Raw genomic sequence first — 18,382 nt, 5'->3', positions numbered from 1 at the left:
AGCGCCGCCTCTGGGCGGGAGGAGGGACTGCACCCACCTCTCTCAGGGTGGCAGGTTCGAGTCCCTCCGCGGGATGAACCCGGCCCCAGGGCCAAGCGAATGGGGCGGTCCCCTTTCGTGCAGAGACCAGCCCCTTCTTGTTGTGCATCCACCCTGGGTCCAGCCCCTCCTCAGGGGAGACAGGACAGGCTCTCACCCCATGGGCACCAAGAGCTGCCCCCACCCAGCACCACTGCTCTCCCCCACCCCAGGCCTGCCTCTGCCTGCCCCTCTGACACCAGCCCCCATGGCCTTGGCCCAGCTCTAGGGGGAGGGTTCAGACCAATCTGGCCCCAGGAAACCCTCCCCCAAGGGCCACAGTCCCACCCCCAGCCCAGCCTGGAGCAGAGAAGGGCAGGCGGCAGGCTGGGGTTACAGTAAAGCTTTAATGTATGTCCCATTGGGCGCAGCTCCCCGGCTCCGGCCTCACCGTGCCAGGAAGGGGGTGTGCCCAGAAGGGAGCAGGGCACAATCCCTCACTGCCGCCCCCTGCCCCCAGTGGGCTGCTCTCATCCAGCCAGAAAGGGGCAGCACCCCCCAAGGAATGTGGATGCCCAAAAGGGCAGGGGGCCGGGGGGAGAGGGCAGCCACCATGACCAGGCCAGAGGGTAGGGGCCGTGGCGTAGGCTGGGGGGATGGAGAGAGGAATTCAGTTCAAACTTGAGAGGCCACGCAGTGTTAGGGAACACAAAGGGCCCTTTAGGCCAACCTGGGGGTGGGGGGTCATCATCACAGTACAGCCCGTTCCTGGAACTGGGGGCCCCCACTGGGCTCTGCCAACCCCCTGGGGCAGCTTGCGTTTCACAGGGGCCACACCAGAGAGACCCAAGGGGGTTGTGTGGGGCAGCTATGAGGACCACAGGCCCAGCCCCTGCCAGAGAGCAGGGATAAGGGATAAACTTAAATACAGAAAAAATAAAAATGGGGTGGAGGGTATACTGGGCCATGTCCATGAACCGAGAGCCCCTGGGGGGGGACAAAGGCACAGCAGGGAGGGTAAACGGGGGCAGTGAGTCCTGGCTGCACGGAGAGGGCGAGACCCCACTCCTCACCAGCAGAAAAAGTGGGGGGAGGGGTGGTAGGCTCTGGCAAGAGTCCGAGTGCCGGGGCTTCCCCCATGCTGGTGCCAGTGCCCCTCCCGGCTGGGCCCTGGGGCTCCCCCGCCTGCCCCCACTGTTCCATGGGGTCTAACCAGTGTGCTGGGGCCTTGATGTCACAACACCCACAGGTCATGGCACAAGGAAGGGGCCTGGGCCCTAGGCACCCACCCTGCCCGGGAGACAGCAGCGAGTCCGGCGGGCATGAGAAAGTCCAGGTGCTGCTCCCTGGGTGGGGCTGGGCAGACAGGGCAAGGAGGCAGGGGAGTGGGGAGGGTGTCTCAGGCCAGGAAGACCACGAAGATGATGAAGAAGATGATGAGGATGAGGAAGATCTTGACCATGAGCCAGCGGTTGGAGGTGACAGACTGGAAGTACTTGAGGATCTCGGAGTGGGCCGCCTCCACGTTCAGCTGCGCGTCCTCCACGTTAGCGTCGATCCTGGTGAAAGGGAGACTCAGCTAAGGCTCCCCAGAGCCAGGCTTCCCCTTGCCTCCTGGAGGGGGGGCAGGCATTCACCCACCGCCTCGCCTCCCAGGGCAGCATGTGGGAGACCCCAGAACACCTGATCTCTCTAGCACACATGGACTCCATGATTAGTGGGGGACCCAGGGAGGTGCAGCATTAGGGTGGGCAGCCACGTGCCAGGGAGCATTTACCTCTGGATAGTCTCCTCCTGCTCCTTCACCATGTGTGCCAGCTGCTGGAAGATGGAGCCCAGCTCCACGATGGTGGACTCAATGTTCTGCATGGTGTCCGCCCGGCTCTGGATGTACGAGTCCTGCCAGCGGAGCAGAGTCAGCCCCTGGACCCCCTCACCCCGGAGATGCCCCCCACGACACAGTCGCCAGAGCCCCTCCCCCCAGGTACCTGCTCGTCGATGAGCTGTAGCTGCTGGCTGGTGCGGCTGTCCATGTCGATGGCCACGTCCCCCGAGGCCCGACGAGATTCGTCCTGCAGCACCGTGGAGCCGCCTGGGCAGTGGTTGATGTGGGCAGGGTCAGGGGATGCATGGGGGGCAGAACCCAGAAAATGTGCCCCACCCCCAGCACTCCAGGGTGCCCCGGTGAGAACAGGCCACCCACAGGCTTCCCTGGGCAGGCCCCCCCCAGCTCACCCAAGTTGCTGGTCGAGACAGGCGCGCGGGAGAATTGCTCTCGCCGGCTCCTCTGCTGCTTCAGATTCTGAGGGGGAGAAAGGGGGAATTAGAACAGGTGTGGGAGAGGAGGAGCAGAGGGAGCCCTCCCCTCTGGTTCTTGGGGGTAGCGGACAGGCATACTGCACACTCACCTCTGTTCTCACCTCCAGCACCGACTTGAAGTCATTGGACATTGAAGCCAGCTTAGACTGCAGGGCAGAGACCAAAAGTTGGCTGGGCCTATACTGCGCTGCGCCCCCCCCCCCGCACCAGTCCTAACGGCACCTGCTGCAACCACCCTCCACCCCCAAACTGCCGCCCGCTGGGCCTGTGCCTCACCCAAGATGCCCCTAGATTCATAGATGTTAGGGTCGGAAGAGACCTCAATAGATCATCGAGTCCGACCCCCTGCATAGGCAGGAAAGAGTGCTGGGTCTAGATGACCCCAGCTAGATACTCGTCTAACCTCCTCTTGAAGACCCCCAGGGTAGGGGAGAGCACCACCTTCCTTGGGAGCCCGTTCCAGACTTGTCAGCTGCCCCTTGTCAGCTCCCAGCCAGAACCACCCAAACCACCCCCAGTGTCCCCTCACCTGCAGGGACACCACCACGGTGTTGGAGTGGGTCTGGACATGCCGCCCGCTCAGCCCGCCCTTGGCCCGCACGAACTCCTGCAGCTGCGCGATCTGCTTGTTCAGGCTGTTGATGTCCTGGGGAAGGGGCAGTCACGCACGTCACATCTGCTGGGAGGGAAGCCCCACATGCCCCCCAACCCCAGGGCAGGGGCTTTCGGTCCCAGGGCGGTCCCCCCTCCCCGCTCACCTGCTTGATGATGTACGTCAGCTCCTCGATCTCCACCGCCTTGTCATCGAACAGGGACTTCCGCTTGGCCACTGAGGGGCGAGGGGCAGTCAGGCCACGGGGGGCTTCGGGGGCCCGAGCAGAAGACCTTCCCCCGCTCCCAGCCGCAAAACAACATCAAACCCTGGCAGCACCTCGGACAGCCCCCCCCCAACACACCGCAGACAGCCTGGCCCCCCCGCCGGACCCCACTCACGGATGGTCAGCTTCTCCAGCTTGGCGAAGGTGTTGCTGAGATCCTTGCCGATCCGCCTGGGCTCCGGGAGACAGCACGGCACAGCGAGATCAGAGGTGGTGGCGGGGGGCAGAAAAGGCTGCCTCCCCCGCCCCGCTGGACTAGTATGGGCACGACCCCCCCCCCCCATGCCAGCCCCCCGGCCCTCCTCCCCGGGGGAGCCGGGCCCCACTCACTTGGCGATGAGGGTGAACTCGCTGCGCTGGCGCACGGCGCTGGACACCGGCTTGCTGAGCTGCAGCCCGTTCTGGAGAGAGGGAGGGAGGCGGCACCTGAGCCCGAGCCCCAGCAAAGGGCAGGTCTCCCCCTGACCTGACCCGGCCCGGCCCGGCCCGGCCCCGCGCGGGACCCACCTGCCGGCTCTGCAGGGATTTGCAGGCGGAGAGGAACTCCTGGGTCCGGTCGCGGCACGACATGGCGTCCGGGGGGGGCGGGAGCGGGGCCGGGGCGGCGGGGGAGGGCAGCACCTGCGTCTGCGAGGGTCCCAGGTAGACTCCCGGTGCCGCGGTCCTAGAGCCGTGGCGTCGGCGCGTGTTCATCGAGGCTCATGTCCTGGCGGGGAGGGGGGGGGGGTTCGTTCGTGCTGGACACACGTCGCCCCCCGCCCAGGCCCCGCCGTGCCCGCGCAGCAGCCCCAGGCCGCGAGGGGGAGGTGCCCGCAGGCACGGGGGGGAACGCACTGGTGGGGCAGCGGGGGGAGCCATTTCGCGGGGACACATACGGGGCGCGTCTGCTGCTGGGAGACCCCTTCCGGGGGGGCCTTTATGGGGGCACCGCTTGGCGGGGTGAGGAGCACCCGCCGGTCCCGGAAGCCGCCGCCCCCCCCCCAGCGTCGGTGCCCGCCCCGCTTCCGGGTCTCACCGGGACGCGGCGACGATCGGGACGCGGCTGCCGGGACCCGCCGGCCGGGAGCGACGTCACTGCCACGTCCCCTCCCCCGACGTCACGCGCAGCGCACGTCGGCGTGGCCCCGCCCCCCGCGCGCTCTTAAAGGAGCCGCCAGCGCCCCCTGCTGCCGGGGAGGCCCTGCCCCGAGGCCCCAGGGCGACGCGCGCAGCACAGCGCCGTCCTGCCCCGCAGCGCCCCGCCCGCTACACGGGGTTCCCACGGCCCCGCCCCTTCGCTCTGCAGCCCCCGCGCTCTGCTCAACCAGCCCCCCCGGGCCGTGCTCGAGGGGCGCGCGCAGCCCAGCGCAGCCCCGCCCCCGGGCCCGCCGCCGCCACACACGGCGCAGGCGGAGGCCCAGGCCCAGGCAGGTTTATTGGTGCGGGCTCGGGCTCGGGGCGCGCGGCGCGGGGCTCTCGCCCTCCTCCTCCTCGCTCTGCGTGCTCCTGAGCGAGTCGCGCCGGCTGCCGAACAGGGACATGCGGCGCCAGATGACGCGGATGCGCACGTTGTCCGAGGCCTCGCGCTCCGACACCGGCCCGGGCCCCGGCGTCACGAGGCGCAGCTGCTTGGGCCGCGGCTGCCCCTGGGGGTCTGCAACGGCGGGGCGGGGCGGGGTCAGCACCTGGGGTCTCCCCACGTGCGGCCTCTGTGACGTCACCCAGCGCCCCGCCCCCTCCGGGCAGCCGAGCACCGCCCCCCGCGGGTGACTCCAGGACCCTCCCGAGCCCCGCCCCCCACCGGGATCCCCGCCCCCACGTGGCCCCGGGGGCTCCGCCCACCTGCGGCTGAGGGGGTCCTGGCCTCCGCCGCGGGGGGGCGCTGCGGGCGGGACTGAGGGCAGCCCATAGGTCCTAGGTGCCCGGAGCCCCCGCTAGGGCTGGCCCCGCCCCCGGGGCTTTGTGATGTCACGGGGGTGGCCCAGGGGAAGCCCGGCCCCGCCCCCCAAACAGCCCCAGGACACAGGGCAGAGGTTCAGCACCTTTACCTCGCTCTGCTGCACAGCAGCCAATACACGGGGCAGACCCCACCCCACCCCCCCGCACGGGGCACCTGCCCCAGCCCAGTCCGTCATCCCCCACAGGGGCGGCCCCCCCTCAGGGCCCCGCCCGGGCTCTCTTCTGCTTCTTCACAGCCCCCGCGCCTGGGTCCGCAGCCCGCTTGGGGGCAGGGTGGGTGCGCACAGTCTCCATGGCGGCCCAGAGCTCATCCTCTTCCTCCTTGACCTCTTCCGCCTTGGCTGGGTCGGGGTCTTCGTCCTGGGGGAGCAAGGAAAGGGGGGTACAGACATCAAGGTCAGGGTCTTTGTCCTTGCGGGGACTGATAGTCTCCATCCCAGAAGCTGTAAGGGTCCCCTGCCCCCCCACACCTCAGATGCCCCCTACCTGCTCCCCATCCCTGCCGTCCTGGCCCTGGGACCCCCCCCTCCGCCCCCGCCCTCCTCCACTCACCTCCCAAGCCTCTCGGCTGGTCAGCAGCAGACAATTCAGCTGAGACTTCAAGTAAACCTGCGGCCAAGGGGGCACCAAGTGAGGAAGGAGCAAACAGCGCTGGGGGGCCATAGGACAGATGCCAGCTAGGGTGCTTCGGGAGGGTGCTGGGGGGGTCCCAGCTCACCTTGTGCTGCAGGCGTTTGTCGTCCAGGCCGTGCAGGCGTAAGAAGCGGTCAAGGCCACAGGAGGCGACAAGGGGCCGGGTCGGGTGGCACTGGACCCCGCGCACAGCCCCCGCGAAGCCCTTCAGGCACTTGAGTAGCCGCCCTGGCGGAAGGGGGGAGGTAGGCAAGGGGCCGGTGAGCAGGCCTGAGACCCCCAGGGAGCAAAGCCTGGGAGACACCCCCACAGCCCTGACAGCACCCGCAGCCCCACCAGGGCTCACCTTGTCGCAGATCAATGACGGCCACGTCCCCGCGGGCACTGCCCACCACCACCGAGCTGCAGGGAGATGAGGCGTGAGCAAGGGGCCGCCTAACCCCCCTGCTCTCACCCCCAGCCCCCACCCCTCTCCCGGAGCAGGGGAGAACTCAGGTGTCTGGGGGCCCAGGCACTCACTTGGCCCCGGGGGCAAGGGAGAGGGCAGTGAGCGGGTGCTCTCCATATGTCACCTCCAGCACAGGGCGCCGCTGTGGGGAGCTGGGGTCATAGACACGCACCTAGGAGGGAGAGTAGGGGTCAGGGTGCCCTCCCCACATGGCCAGCTGCCCAGGCAGGAGGTGGGGGATGGACCAACCACAGCGTTCCTGTTATTAAAAGTAACACCCTGCCCCCAAACCTGTCCCTACAACCCCCCCTCCTTCCACAACCCCGATTTCCCTCCCACCACCCTGCTCCCACCTGGTGGTGCCCAGTGCAGGTGATGATCTTCTCAGAGCCAGGCAGGAACTGGAGGTCGCGGTCCCAGACGGGCACCCTCAGGTTCAACCAGTCGTGCCGCACCTTCCGGGGGGAAAGGAGGGGTGAGCCTGGGGGGGGGAGGGGAGTACACGTGGGTGATGCCACAGAGCCGGACAGGAGCCATGAGGAAGGGGCAGGGGTGGGGGGCTGAGGATGCCCAGGCCCAGTGGGGTGGGGGGGAGAACAGGACAGGACAGTGAGGCCAGGGCTGTCACTCACGTTCTTGGCACGGAAGATGGGCTCCTGGGGCTGCTGCAGGTCCCAGACCTTGAGAGCGTTCTCCTTCCCGCCCGTGCCCACGCACTGCGGCCGTGCCGGGTTCTGCCGCATACGGCACACGCCGGGCCCCACCTGCAGCTCTGCCTGGCAAGGTGGGGGGAGGACAAGCACAGGAGAGATGTTACCCAGGGGGCCACCCTACATCCCCCCCAGCCTTGACGGGCACTGGAGACGGGGTGTGATGTGGTGTGTCCCCACCCCCAGCTCACATCCCCTCCCAGGGGCACCGGTCAGGCTCTGCCCCTCCCTGCCAAAGCAGCCAGGAACCAGCCCTGGACACTCAGAAACTGGGCGGGGGGAATGGGACAAGGCACCCCCCCAGTTTCCCATGGGACCCCTCCCCCAGCCCGGCCTGCTTCCTGCCAAAGACTCACAGCCTCAGAAGAGTCCTCGTGCCAGACTTTGAGAAGCCCGGACTCCACGCAGGTGATGAGGGAGCTGCCGGGGCCAGGAGATGGAGGCAGACACGGACACAGACAGACGTACACACAGACACAGAGAATCTCGCTAAGAGCAGCTGCAAACGCCAGGAGGCCCCAGGAGCGAGGGACAAAACCGGCAGGGGGAGAACGGTGCCCAGGGAACCCCAGGGAGGGCGGAAACATCTAACCCCTTTCAAGGGCCCAGGCTGCCCCATGGGGAAGGGAGCAGACGGACCCCTGCCTGGGCTCTGGCAGGGAGAGGAGACGGGTGCCTGGGACGCAAGGCACGGAGGAAGCCGTGCAGCAAACTACTGCCCCTCGGATCCAAGGAGGGGGGAGGACGGGGCTGGACAGACGCCAGGCCTTGGGGGATTAAACCACAGCCCCCCACCGGGCCAGCAGAAGGAAGGGGGAGGCTCGGACACCGTACCCGTCCTGCACAGCCAGGCCACGGAAGGGCCCCTCCCCGCCAGGGCACAGCCGCGACTCCGTGAACTTCCCCTTCTCGGTGCTGAACAGCTTCACCGACCGGTCCAGACAGCCCACCAGGATCTGGGCCGGGGGAGGGGGAAGCACCGTCACGCAAAGCTCCTGCAGACCCCCCTCCCCACCCCCCGGGGCCTGACCGGCCGGCTCCAGCCGGCCCCTCACCTCCGACTCGAGGGGGTCCCCCCAGCACATGGCGCAGACGCCCTCATCCCGCCGCAGCGCCCCCGACGCCGTGTAGTTCGTGGCCTGTTTCTTCTGCAGGTTCACGCCTGGGGGGGCAGGAGATGAAAAAGAAGGACGGGGTTCAGATGGGGGGGCACAGCTTGGGAGGAACCAGTCGGGGGGGAGCAAAAGGGGTGTCACAAGTAGAAGGGAAGGGGGGTGCCAGCCTAAGGGACAAGGAGGGGGGCGTGCCCCCCTCCCCCTGTAACTCCCCTGGGGGGGCAAGAAGGCACTTTCCTGCCCTTGGGGGATAAGGGGAGGCCCCATTAACACCCCGGGGGTCACGATCCCCGCACCCGCTACCTTTGAGGATCCCGGTCTCGGCGCCGACCCACACGTGATTCCACCGCGCGGGGGACGCCATGTTGCTCCCGGTCCTTGCCTCTCTCGGCTCCGGCTGGCCGCACTTCCGGCGAGCGCAGGGGGGACCGGAACTGGGGCGGAACCCCGCCCACGCGCGCACTTCCCGCGGCCGGGGGGGGAATCCTGCCGGACCAGAGGCAAGAGGGGGGCGGGGTTTCCGGGATCAGTCCGCCCGGGCCGGCTTCCGCTCTGCGTGGGAGCGCTCTTGAAATTGCTCCGGGCTGCCGCGTTCACGTGACGCCGCGTTCCCGCCACCTCTAACATGCAACAAGGGCGTCCCGCGCGTGGGGGGGCTCCGCCCCCAAAGCCCCCCCATGCAACCCCAACTTCCCTCCCCCCGCATGCCCCAGCTGTAAGCTGGCCGTCAATAGTACCCCCCCCCCCCTCTAATCTATGGTTTTAAGGAGCAAACCTCTAGGCCACTCGCAGAGCAGAGGCTGCTTCCCACCACCCCCCCTACATCCACTGCTCCAATGCCAAGGCCCCGGAGGGGCTGATGGAGGTAAGGGGACTGCCCCAGCCCCACAGAGGATGCTGGATGGAGATGCAGACCCAGGACCACGCGGTCAGGGCACTGTTAGGCTGCAACTGAGACTAACCAGCCCCAACCCCCCCCCCCCAGCTGAGCTCCAGGTCGGATAGCCACACACAAACACGGCCACAACTGCTTTAGACAGAGATGTTTTTATTCATTAGGCCGGGTATAGACAGACAGCAGCTGGGTTCGTCCCTGCCAGGCCAGCCGCCCTTTAGGTACACAGCAAAGGGGAGAGGAGGAGCATGTTCCTGCTGCAGCCACATCACCTCTTCAGCACTCCAGCCTGCAAGCAAGTAGTGAGAAATGGGGCCTGCTCCTTCACCACAGCTTGAATGTGCAACCAGCAACCCCCCCCCCCCACTTCCTCTCATCCAGCCCCATGGTGAGGTATCAGGCCCAGTTCCCCCCACACCACACAGGGCTGCAGCCACTGGCCTCAGAGGGACCACTCAGTCACAGAGTTCAGCCTGGGGCGGTATAAGCCTCATCCTTGACCAGGATTTGCTGCCCCACTTCCTCAGGCCCTGAGCACTCACCATGTGGGGGTCACCACCTCCAAGCCAGGAGCTCAGCTCTCCCTGCAGAAAGAAAGCAGTACAATAAGCCCCTGGCACCAGGTGTGATGGCTCCCCAGCCCCCTCCTCACCGGCTTTCAGGTGTTCAAAGGTTTTCATGCTATGCATCAAAGTGAGCTAGTTGAACTCATCACAAAACCGCAATCAGAGCCACCCACATACCCCTGCCTGCAGCAAGGGAAGATTCTCACCCTTCTGCACTCCAGAGGGTTTATTCCAGCCTCTTCTCTTCCATGCCAGGCAGCCATGGGGGGCACTCACAGCCTAGTCACTGCAGCCAGATGATTTCTCCAAGGATCTTCAGCCTGGGGGAGGGTAAGGAATGTTTAAGGGGCCCCAAGCAGAGCAAGGGCTAAGGCGAGGGCTCTACAGAGGCAGGGAGCGCCCGTGACACTCAGAGTCCGATTCTCAACAGCAGCATTCAGCCGAACGAGATTCCAGAGTGAATTCATCCCGTCAGCGGGCAGCCCTGGGGGGCAGGGACCAGGCACTCACCTGGGCAGAAGCCAGCAGCAATGTTCCCTCCTAGCACCTGGGGAGAACCAGAGCATTCAGTTATAGGCACCCACCACACAGCCCCCAGGCGCCCCTAGCCCCCACGATAAGCCAAGAGTCCCATCAGACAGTTCCAGCCAGAACAGGTCATCCTCCTCTCCGGCTGCCGGCACCAGTGGGTTCAACCTTTGCAGGTTCTGGCACCAGAACAGGCAGTAAGACAAGTGCAAGTCTCCTCATTGGGACAGGCCTGGGGTGGGGGGTTGCAGCTTGGGAGCTATGATGGGGGCAGGGGCTACTCACCACTGCCGGGCTCCAGGGGTCCTGCCTGAAAAGAGACAAGACGATACAACAGGGTGAGGGGATGCAGGGGGCTGAGGCTGGGGCAGGAGCAGAGGCAGCTGCGGTCTGATCAGGGCTTTGGTAACAAATTGCCATGAGACACAAAGTCGTCCAACCAACAAGAGTCATCCTTTCAGATCGCTGGCCTGCGGAGCCCCCCAGGATAGCACTGGCACCAGCCAGGGTCTGGAAGAGGGTTCCCTCCCCTATCTATCCTCTCAGCCCCACAGACCCCCACAAGGCCCAGTCCAGCCCCACAACCTACCTCCATGAGCACAGCCACAGCCCAGCCTCCACAGAGGAGCCTTTCAACCTGCAACAAGGAGATGAGGATCTCAGGGCTTCAAAAGCCCAGCCCCCCCATAAAAACCAACCCCCTACAAGGTATCACAGGTAAAGAGAAAGGGAATGAAGACCCTCCTAAGACCCACCCCCCTTCCCCCTGTGGGGTCAGGCAGGGCTCCCAGGTTCTCAGAAGGAAGCTGGCATCAGGGACACTCAGCCATATGCTTGTCTGTTTTCTATTCATCACAGAACAGGCGGGGAGCAGGTACGCGCCAGCCCTGCCCCCATCCCAGCCAGAGCCTCACACCCACGGGGAGCAGCACTCACCTGCAGAGAAGCTGCAGGCACCTGCAGCTGGTGTGATCCATGCCTGAGGGAGGAGACATGCGTGAGACCCCACACACCAAGACACAGCCCAGCCCAGCCCAGCCCTCCACCCGGGGTGGGACCCTACAGTGCCACTCAGAATCTGGTAAAGGCTTTCTCCACTGAAGCATCAGCAAGAGAGAGTTCGCTGGTGTCGTCCTTGTGGCACAGCACATATCCCCCGCCCGCCGTCGTCACCCCTTCAGAAGAGGGGAGCCTGCGACTCACCTAGGCACAGGGCAGGCACCAGGGCCACCAGACCTAGCAGAGAAAGAAGGGCAGAATTAACATGCAGGCAGGCAGGAGGCATGCACCCCCCCCCCCCGCGAAACCCAGGCAGGTCTGTCCTCAGATATCATGGGGGTCTTCACACGGCCGTCAGCACAGGTCTGTGATAGGTCTCGTCATAGAACAGCATCCCGCCGCACCCCAGGTTCTCCCCCACCCCATGAGGGAGAAGGGGGCTTTTGCCCCCACAAGGCCCCAACACCCAGGGCTCAGGAGATGGAAGACCCCAGGCAGGGCGAGGGACTCCCTCCCCTATACCCCGACCACAGCTCCTGGCCCCATACACCCCCACAAAGGGAAGAGGGAGGCTTCATAAGCCCCTATGCAAAGGGTGAGGGTCTCCCCCCAAAGGCTGCAGGCTCCAGGGTCAGGGGGGACTCCGAGCGCAGGCCGGGGGGGGGGGGGGGTGAGCTCCAAGGGAGGCTCCCCAGGGCCAGGGTGCCCAAGAGGTTGGAGGTCTCCAAGGCTGCATATCCAGCACAGGATCAGTGGGGGGGGCAAAGGGGGGTGGGGGCTCCCCCAGTGATTAGGGAGTCTTGAGGGCAGGGTTTGGGGGTCTCCCCAAGGGGGGGAATCTCCAGGGCAGGGGCTATTGGGGGGGGGGGGGGGGGAGCTGCACATGGGCATTTCATGGTGCCCCGGGGGACATCACGGGAGGTATCCAGGGCAGGGTCTGAGGACCCCTTAATCCTGCCCACAGAAGCCCCCAACTCAGGACAGGCCCCTTGGCCCCCAACCCACGTGGAAACCGCCCCCCCCCCCCACGTGGCTGGCAGCAGCACCCCCTCCCCCCGGTCCCTGCCCCGCTCTCCGCCGCAATACCGCCAGGGCCGAGGAGGAAGGCGGGAAGCAGCAACGGCCCCACACGGCGCGGGGACCCCGGGCGGAGCAGACGGCGGATGGCAGCGGACCCCCCGTCCACTCACCTGCAGCAACTCGCAGGAAATGGCCGAAAAAGCCCGCAGGCGGGGCAGAAATACTCCGAGTCGCGAAGCATGCTGGGAGACTCCGCCGGGCCGACCAATGGGAAGGCCGAGAGCGCCCGTTGACGTCAGGGAAGGGCGGTGGCATACGCAGCGGGGCTTCCATACGCATGCCCGGAGAGGAGGATGGCGCGCGAGGAAGTGCGCATGTGCCTCCCTGCGGGCGGCAAGGAGGGTCCGTGCGCATGCGCGAAAGTTTGCGGGAGATGGGAATAGGAGCCGCATGCGCAGCTCTTTGGGGACCCCCCCTTTAGAGACCCCCCCACACCGCCTTGAGCACCCGCCCCAGGCCCTGCGCTGGATGCCCCCCCACACTTCTGGGGAGTCCCCAGACCCAGCCCTGGAGTCCCCATGTTATGGGGAGCCTCCCCAGCCCTGGAGCTCCCCCCCCCCGCGCTTGGGGAGCCCCGTCCAAACCCCACCCTGGAGATCCCCCCACTTGCAGAGCCCCCCAGACCCTGCCCAGCAGCCCCCCAAACACCCCCAATGCCCCCCCCACATTTTCAGCAGGTGGCCGAGGCCCCCCCCCCGCGCTGCAGGGCCTTGGACCCATGGAAGGGAAACAGCACCCCCCCCACCCCTCCCAGCCCAGCCCAGCCTAGCCGGCGGGGGTCGGGTCATCCCGGGTTTATCCCCAGCTCGTGACCCCAATCCGGCCTCGGGGCTGATCCGGAGAACAATGCCCCTCTCATGAGCGGCGGGGCCGGACGCGGGGCGGGGAGACGGCAGCCGGGGGCTCCTCTGGGGAGAAGCAGCTTTTTTAATGGAGGTTTTGGTACAAAAGAGGCACGGCTCGGGATACAAACCCCCCCCCTCCACCCTGGGGCAACTAGTGCTGGAGACCGCCTGCCCCAGTCCGGGGTGCTTTGGCCCCTGGCCTCGCGGCACTTTGGCTCCAGTGTCGGGACGGCTTCGGGCTTGTCAGAGCCCAAAGCCGGGGGGCTCCCGGTGTCTCCAGCCCCTCTGCTCCGTGGGGCTGGGTCTAGGGCCCCCCCTTGCCCGGAGCCAGTGGCCTGGGCGGCAGCGGGCATGGGAGGCTGGAGGGGGCAGAGAGGGGAGGAGAAGAGGGTCTGCCGGGGGGGCGCTCTCAGTGCCGAGGCCCCCGGCCCCCGATGATGGCCTCGGTCTCGGCGCTCCACTCGGGGTCCCTGCGGCTCAGGAGGCGGAAGGGGGCGTCCTGGCGGCGCTGGAGGAGCAGCACGGCCAGCAGCAGGCCCCAAAAAAAGAAATTCACCCACGCAGTAGCCTGTTGGGGCAAGTGGGGGGGGCTCAGGCCTGGAGCGGGAGCCCCGTCCTCTGCAGCGCCCCCGTCACCCCCGAGTTCTCCACCCTCCTCTGGAGCTTGGCCCCAGGCCCCCCAATGTCTCCCGGAGCCCCGGCTCTCACCTTGGTGCTGTACAGGTTGTCATAAAACCGGCTGCTGTCGGCCGCTACCCACACGCGGTCCTGGGCGTCCCGGCAGCTGGGGCAGAGACAGACAGCGTGGCGTCAGCGTGGCGCCGAGTGGCTGGAAGACGTTGAGGATGGGGCCTGACTAGGGTCCCCCCGACCCCCTGTTCCTCTCCCGAGTGAGAGCATCAGGCGTCATCTGCCCCCCATCGAGGAGGCTGTCACCACTACTCCTGCCCCCCCTCGAACGTCTCCTCTAGGTAAATGAGGCCCGACCTCGCTGGCCTGTCCCCGGTAGTCTGCCCCTGTTAGCCTGCCCGCACGTGGAAACCCCTCCGTGCCGCTAATCATCCTTGCTGCCCTGCTCTGGACCTTCTCGGGGACAGCAGGATGTCACGGGGTTGAAGAGGGGGCTTTGGGCAGTCAAGCTTCCCCTCAAAACATCCGCTCCAAGGGCAGTGGAGCCCAAAAAAAACCCTTCAGTGGGGGGTCGTAAAGGAGGGGATCACAAACGATGCAGACAGCGTGCCCTGCCGCGGTGCCCGCCTGCGGGTGCCTGCCCACACCATGAGTGCCGCGGGCACCAGGGGGCTGGAGAACTAGAAAAGGTCCAGGGCAGGGTGGCCGGTGGGATCGAGGGGCCTGGATCAAGTAATCCACGGTGGATCTAGAAATCCATGGGTGAATCTATTAACCTGTCGACTGACCCACAGAGTGGTCGTGGACAGGTCATTTTTGACCTGGCGGGATGTGGGCAGTGGGGTCCCCAGGGCTCGGTCCTTGGGCCCGCACTGTTCAACATCTTCATCAGCGACTTGGACGAGGGGGTAAAAAGCACCCTGCTCAAATTCACAGATGACACTAAGATGTGGGGGAGGTGGGCACGCTAGAGGGGAGGGACAGGCTGCAATGGGACCCAGACAGGTCACAGGGGTGGGCGGATGAGAACAGGATGGGTTCAACACTGACAAGTGCAAGGTGCTGCACCTGGGGAGGAGGAACCAGCAGCACACCTACAGGCCGGGGAGCTCCCTTCTCGTCAGTGCAAAGGCAGAAAAGGATCTTGGAGTCATTTTAGACTCCAAGATGAACATGAGCCGACAGTGCGGGGACGCGGTCAGGAAGGCCAACCACACCTTGTCGTGCATTCATAGATGCATCACGAGCAGGTCCAAGGAGGTGATCCTCCCCCTCTATGCAACACTGGTCAGGCCACAGCTGGAGTACTGCGTCCAGGTCTGGGCACCGCACTTCAGGAGGGCTGTGGCCAGCATGGAGAGGGGCCAAAGGAGGCCACCCGCATGGTCAGGGGCAGCAGGGCAGGCCCTACGAGGAGAGGCGACGGGACCTGAACCTGGTCAGCCTCCACAAGAGAAGGTGAGAGGGGACCTGGTGGCCGTCTATAAACTGGCCAAGGGGGACCAGCAGGCAATGGGGGAGTCCCTGTTCCCCCAAGCACTACCGGGAGTAACAAGGAATACCGGTCACAAGCTGGCAGAGGGGAGATTCAGGCTAGACATGAGGAGGCGCTACCTCGCTGTCAGGGCGGCTAGGAGCTGGAACCAACTTCCAAGGGCAGTGGTGCTGGCTCCTACCCTGGGGGGTCTTTAAAAGGAGGCTGGATAGACACCTAGCTGGGTTGTTTGACCCCAACATCCTTTCCTGCCATGGCAGTTGGTCAGACTTGATGATCTGCTCAGGTCCCTTCTGATCCTACAACTATGAAACTATAACTAAATATGATCTATTAATCCATGGATCAGTCTGTTAATCCAGGCACAGGCAATTATATTGGGTGGAGGGCCGCTTACTGAGTTTTGGGAAGCCATGGAGGCATGACAGACAGCCGGGGGCAGATAAATACTAATTTTCTACATTTTTTAGGGGCCCCGCGGGCCGGATAGAAGGCCTGGCGGGAGCCCACGAGCCACATTTTGCCCACCCTGTGTTAATCCTACGGATCCGTCTATTAAACCACTGATGGATCTGCTAATCCATTGATTGATCTATTAGTGCAGGGATCCATCCATTAATCCACTGACCAGTCTATTAAACCACTGATGGATCTGTTAATCCACCGACTGATCTATTAGTTTGGGGATCAATGTATGATTCCACGGATGGATCAGTGAATCCACAAATCAGTCTGCTAATCCACCAATTCATTTATTAATCTGATGATGGACCTATTAATCCATGGGTCTATCTATTGATTCATGGAGATCCATGGATCAATCTATTGATCCACTGACAGATCTATTGATGCACGGATGCAGCTATGATGATGGACCCATTACTCCCCAGCTGTCGAACCGGAGGGGTGGAGCAGTTTCCGCCGGTCCCTCTGCCCCGATGCGGGGGGTGTCAGGGCGCTGATGCCAAGGGGCTGGTTCCCTGCCCTGGAGCTCGGGCTGGTTCCAGGCTCCCCGTCCCTAGCCAGCGCACTGACAGGGCTGGAGGGACCCCAGAGCTTCCCCCCACCGCATGCAACCTACCTGGGCACTAGCTTCATCTGCAGCATGGAGCGGCACAGGGCATTGATGCCCGCCTCCAGGATGCAGGCCACCACCATGAGGAAGAAGAGGATGAAGGCCGAGGCTACTAGGGCGACCCCAAGCCAGGTTCTGTCCCTGCTGGGGGAGAGGGTGGCGTGAGCGGGTCCAGGGGGCTGGGGCCCATGCCCCCCCCTCCTGTGCCCACTGCTCACCACAGCCCATCGTCCACGCAGCAGCTGTAGATGCTGTGAAGCAGGGCGGAGAAGGCGGCCAGGGCCGCCACCACGGCCACGGCCGAGACGAAGTAGCACAGCGAGGCCGGGCTGTCGGCCGCCAGCATCAGCTTCGACCCGTTGGGGCGCACCTCCCCGTACAGCATGCAGTGCCCGCCAAACTGCCCCTGCGGGGGGAGGGGGTTATAGCCAGGAAGGGGGGGGGCACTGACTTGACACCCTCCCCCTGAGCACTGCAGTGCAGGGTTCCTGCCTGGCTGGGGTCCACAGCGCCGCCCGGCTGGGAAAGCAGAGTTGGGGGGGGCAATGACCTGGACTGCTGGGGGGGGGGGCGTGCGCGCACACACTGAGTTTTCTGTGTGTCTTTGTGTGTACATGTCTCGGACACCTGGGTTATGCGCATGTGTCCTGGATGTCTGGGTTCCATGTGTGTGCACACGTGCATGCACGCATGTCCCAGGTGTGTGTGTGTGTGTGTGGGTCCCATGTGCCTGGGGCCTGCATGTGTCTGTGTGTGTACGCATATAAGTGCATCTCCATCTGTGTGTCTGTCCTGGATGCCTGGGGTGGGTATGGGAGGGGGGGGGTGCATGTGTGTGTGTGTGCACCCCGTAGTGCATGTGTGTGTCCTGGATGCCTGGGGAAGGTGTGTGTGTGCGTGCATGTCTTCTGGATGCCTGGGTTCTCAGTGTGCATGTGTGTCCTGGATACTCTAGTGCTTAGCGTGTGCAGCCCAGACGCCGGGGGGGGGGGTGCACGCACATGTCTATTTGTCCTGGATGCCTGGGATGTGTATGTGTGTGTTGCAGAAACCTGGGTTGTGTGTGTGTGTGTGTGTGTCCCAGATGCCTAGGTGGGATGCATGCGGGTGTGTCTATGCACACCCATGAGTACGTCTCCATCTGTGCGTCTGTCCCGGGCACCTGGGATGGGGATGGGAGGGTGCGTACACGTCCTGGATGCCCAGGTTGTGTGTGGGGCTGCCCTGCATGCCTGGTCGGGGGGGGGGCTGTCCCAGCTGCCTGAGGTCTGTGTATGTGTACGAGTGTGTGCGTGTGCACGTCAGTATTTCCTGGACACCTGGATTCTCTGTGTCCACACGTGCGTGTTCAGCTGCATAGCTCGGTGCAAGTCAGCCCGCCCTTCCACCCGAGAGAACTTTGAAGCCACCAAGTGACACAACCGAGGCTCTGCAGGGCAGCCCGTGGCAGAGCCACTCCTGCCCCCTCCACCCTTCCCTGCCAGCCCCCCTCCCCAGACGGCTGAGCCCCGTGGCCCTTCCCTGCTGCCTTCCTGGGGGCGGGGGGCAGGGTCCGTCCGTCCTGACGGCTGGGGCAGGGACAGACCCCCCCTTGGCCTGCGCTGGGCAGCGACAGCAGGTCCCAGCCCCCAATTTAACTCTCTCCAGCCCCCCACAGTGCCGCAGCTAAGGGAGAGGGCAAAGTCCATCTAACTCTGCTGTGCTGCAGGAGGGGGGAGCTCCTTGCAGCCCCTCAGCCTGGGCAGGAAGGCAGGAAGCCCACCGCGCCCCCGCTGCAGGCTAGGGGGGTGCTGCTGGCCTCCCTCGTGCCCCCAGGGCCAGGAAGAGGGGACAGGCCTCGGCCAAGGGGTCTCCAGGCCCCCCTGATCCCCAGTACCTGGGTGACAGTGAGGGCCGAGGCGCAGATGATGCCGCAGAGGAAGGCAGCGCCATGCAGGGCCAGCTGGGCCAGCTGCAGCGCCGACAACGCCATCTTCCACCCTGGCCGGCACTGGCCCGGCCCCCTCCTTCCTCTTCCCCTTCCCCTTCAGGCCTGGCCCAGCCCAGCCCAGCCCCGCTCAGCCCGGGCCGGTGGCGCAGCTGCACGTGGGCTGCCTGGAGCGCCAAGGCCGGGGCCAGGCCCCCACCGCTGCCCCCAACGACAGGGCTTAACCCCCCTGCCGGACTCCAGAAAGGCAGAGGAGACCGGCCTTGACCCCCCCGGCCCTCGC

The 18,382-nt window shown here is 65.3% G+C and overlaps 3 protein-coding genes and 5 non-coding genes across 11 annotated transcripts; all 8 read right to left on the bottom strand.

Moving 5' to 3' along the window:
* Positions 1 to 406: 406 nt before the first annotated feature.
* STX5 (syntaxin 5) lies at positions 407 to 4,335 on the bottom strand. Of its 3 annotated transcripts, none has more exons than XM_059718512.1 (11): positions 4,231 to 4,335; positions 3,723 to 3,921; positions 3,546 to 3,616; positions 3,331 to 3,386; positions 3,096 to 3,166; positions 2,867 to 2,983; positions 2,427 to 2,483; positions 2,254 to 2,320; positions 2,007 to 2,110; positions 1,796 to 1,917; positions 407 to 1,577 (listed from the first exon to the last, which is right to left on the bottom strand). In XM_059718512.1, the coding sequence occupies exons 2-11, from the start codon at positions 3,906 to 3,908 to the stop codon at positions 1,418 to 1,420; spliced, it is 1,011 nt and encodes a 336-aa protein (XP_059574495.1). In that variant the 5' UTR covers positions 3,909 to 3,921; positions 4,231 to 4,335; the 3' UTR covers positions 407 to 1,417. The 3 variants fall into 3 exon arrangements, with proteins under 3 accessions (XP_059574495.1, XP_059574496.1, XP_059574497.1); XM_059718513.1 differs by lacking the exon at positions 4,231 to 4,335 and adding an exon at positions 4,091 to 4,199; XM_059718514.1 differs by lacking the exon at positions 4,231 to 4,335 and adding an exon at positions 4,050 to 4,073.
* Positions 4,336 to 5,223: 888 nt separating this feature from the next.
* WDR74 (WD repeat domain 74) lies at positions 5,224 to 8,489 on the bottom strand. The gene is made up of 11 exons (XM_059718500.1): positions 8,363 to 8,489; positions 8,000 to 8,106; positions 7,779 to 7,900; positions 7,301 to 7,364; positions 6,867 to 7,010; positions 6,588 to 6,689; positions 6,306 to 6,406; positions 6,133 to 6,188; positions 5,872 to 6,014; positions 5,706 to 5,762; positions 5,224 to 5,513 (listed from the first exon to the last, which is right to left on the bottom strand). Exons 1-11 carry the CDS (start codon positions 8,421 to 8,423, stop codon positions 5,352 to 5,354), a joined length of 1,119 nt encoding a protein of 372 aa, XP_059574483.1. The 5' UTR covers positions 8,424 to 8,489; the 3' UTR covers positions 5,224 to 5,351.
* A 901-nt stretch (positions 8,490 to 9,390) lies between these two features.
* Positions 9,391 to 9,458, bottom strand: LOC132245938 (small nucleolar RNA SNORD31). The gene has a single exon (XR_009457636.1). It is a non-coding gene; the product is annotated as a small nucleolar RNA SNORD31 (small nucleolar RNA).
* A 466-nt stretch (positions 9,459 to 9,924) lies between these two features.
* Positions 9,925 to 9,994, bottom strand: LOC132245937 (small nucleolar RNA SNORD30). Its single transcript, XR_009457634.1, has one exon. It is a non-coding gene; the product is annotated as a small nucleolar RNA SNORD30 (small nucleolar RNA).
* Positions 9,995 to 10,147: 153 nt separating this feature from the next.
* LOC132245940 (small nucleolar RNA SNORD22) lies at positions 10,148 to 10,275 on the bottom strand. Its single transcript, XR_009457638.1, has one exon. It is a non-coding gene; the product is annotated as a small nucleolar RNA SNORD22 (small nucleolar RNA).
* Positions 10,276 to 10,839: 564 nt separating this feature from the next.
* LOC132245951 (small nucleolar RNA SNORD27) lies at positions 10,840 to 10,909 on the bottom strand. Its single transcript, XR_009457649.1, has one exon. It is a non-coding gene; the product is annotated as a small nucleolar RNA SNORD27 (small nucleolar RNA).
* A 205-nt stretch (positions 10,910 to 11,114) lies between these two features.
* Positions 11,115 to 11,189, bottom strand: LOC132245936 (small nucleolar RNA SNORD26). Its single transcript, XR_009457633.1, has one exon. It is a non-coding gene; the product is annotated as a small nucleolar RNA SNORD26 (small nucleolar RNA).
* Positions 11,190 to 13,036: 1,847 nt separating this feature from the next.
* On the bottom strand, positions 13,037 to 18,186 carry TMEM179B (transmembrane protein 179B). Of its 2 annotated transcripts, none has more exons than XM_014603524.3 (5): positions 18,049 to 18,186; positions 16,391 to 16,578; positions 16,179 to 16,316; positions 13,681 to 13,756; positions 13,037 to 13,540 (listed from the first exon to the last, which is right to left on the bottom strand). In XM_014603524.3, exons 1-5 carry the CDS (start codon positions 18,142 to 18,144, stop codon positions 13,382 to 13,384), a joined length of 657 nt encoding a protein of 218 aa, XP_014459010.1. In that variant the 5' UTR covers positions 18,145 to 18,186; the 3' UTR covers positions 13,037 to 13,381. The 2 variants fall into 2 exon arrangements, with proteins under 2 accessions (XP_014459010.1, XP_006271025.1); XM_006270963.4 differs by having other exon boundaries at positions 16,179 to 16,313; positions 18,049 to 18,185.
* Positions 18,187 to 18,382: the final 196 nt, after the last annotated feature.

This window comes from Alligator mississippiensis, chromosome 15 (assembly GCF_030867095.1).
Source record: "Alligator mississippiensis isolate rAllMis1 chromosome 15, rAllMis1, whole genome shotgun sequence".
Lineage (NCBI taxonomy): Eukaryota > Metazoa > Chordata > Crocodylia > Alligatoridae > Alligator > Alligator mississippiensis.
Note: the sequence above shows the minus strand (reverse complement) of the source record. Positions and strands in the feature narration are given on the sequence as shown.

Excerpts from the sequence above, each read along its gene's own strand:
- WDR74 (XM_059718500.1), bottom strand. The coding sequence starts at position 8,423 with ATGGCGTCCCCCGCGCGGTGGAATCACGTGTGGGTCGGCGCCGAGACC. Across the intron at positions 8,107-8,362 it reads CGAGACCGGGATCCTCAAAG|GCGTGAACCTGCAGAAGAAA; the intron begins GTAGCGGGTGCG and ends CTGCCCCCCCAG. Across the intron at positions 5,763-5,871 it reads ACAAACGCCTGCAGCACAAG|GTTTACTTGAAGTCTCAGCT; the intron begins GTGAGCTGGGAC and ends CCTTGGCCGCAG.
- TMEM179B (XM_014603524.3), bottom strand. The coding sequence starts at position 18,144 with ATGGCGTTGTCGGCGCTGCAGCTGGCCCAGCTGGCCCTGCATGGCGCT. Across the intron at positions 13,757-16,178 it reads CAGATGAAGCTAGTGCCCAG|CTGCCGGGACGCCCAGGACC; the intron begins GTAGGTTGCATG and ends TCTCTGCCCCAG. Across the intron at positions 13,541-13,680 it reads ACAACCTGTACAGCACCAAG|GCTACTGCGTGGGTGAATTT; the intron begins GTGAGAGCCGGG and ends TTGCCCCAACAG.
- STX5 (XM_059718512.1), bottom strand. The coding sequence starts at position 3,908 with ATGAACACGCGCCGACGCCACGGCTCTAGGACCGCGGCACCGGGAGTC. Across the intron at positions 2,321-2,426 it reads TGCTGGAGGTGAGAACAGAG|AATCTGAAGCAGCAGAGGAG; the intron begins GTGAGTGTGCAG and ends TCTCCCCCTCAG. Across the intron at positions 1,918-2,006 it reads TACAGCTCATCGACGAGCAG|GACTCGTACATCCAGAGCCG; the intron begins GTACCTGGGGGG and ends CTCCGCTGGCAG.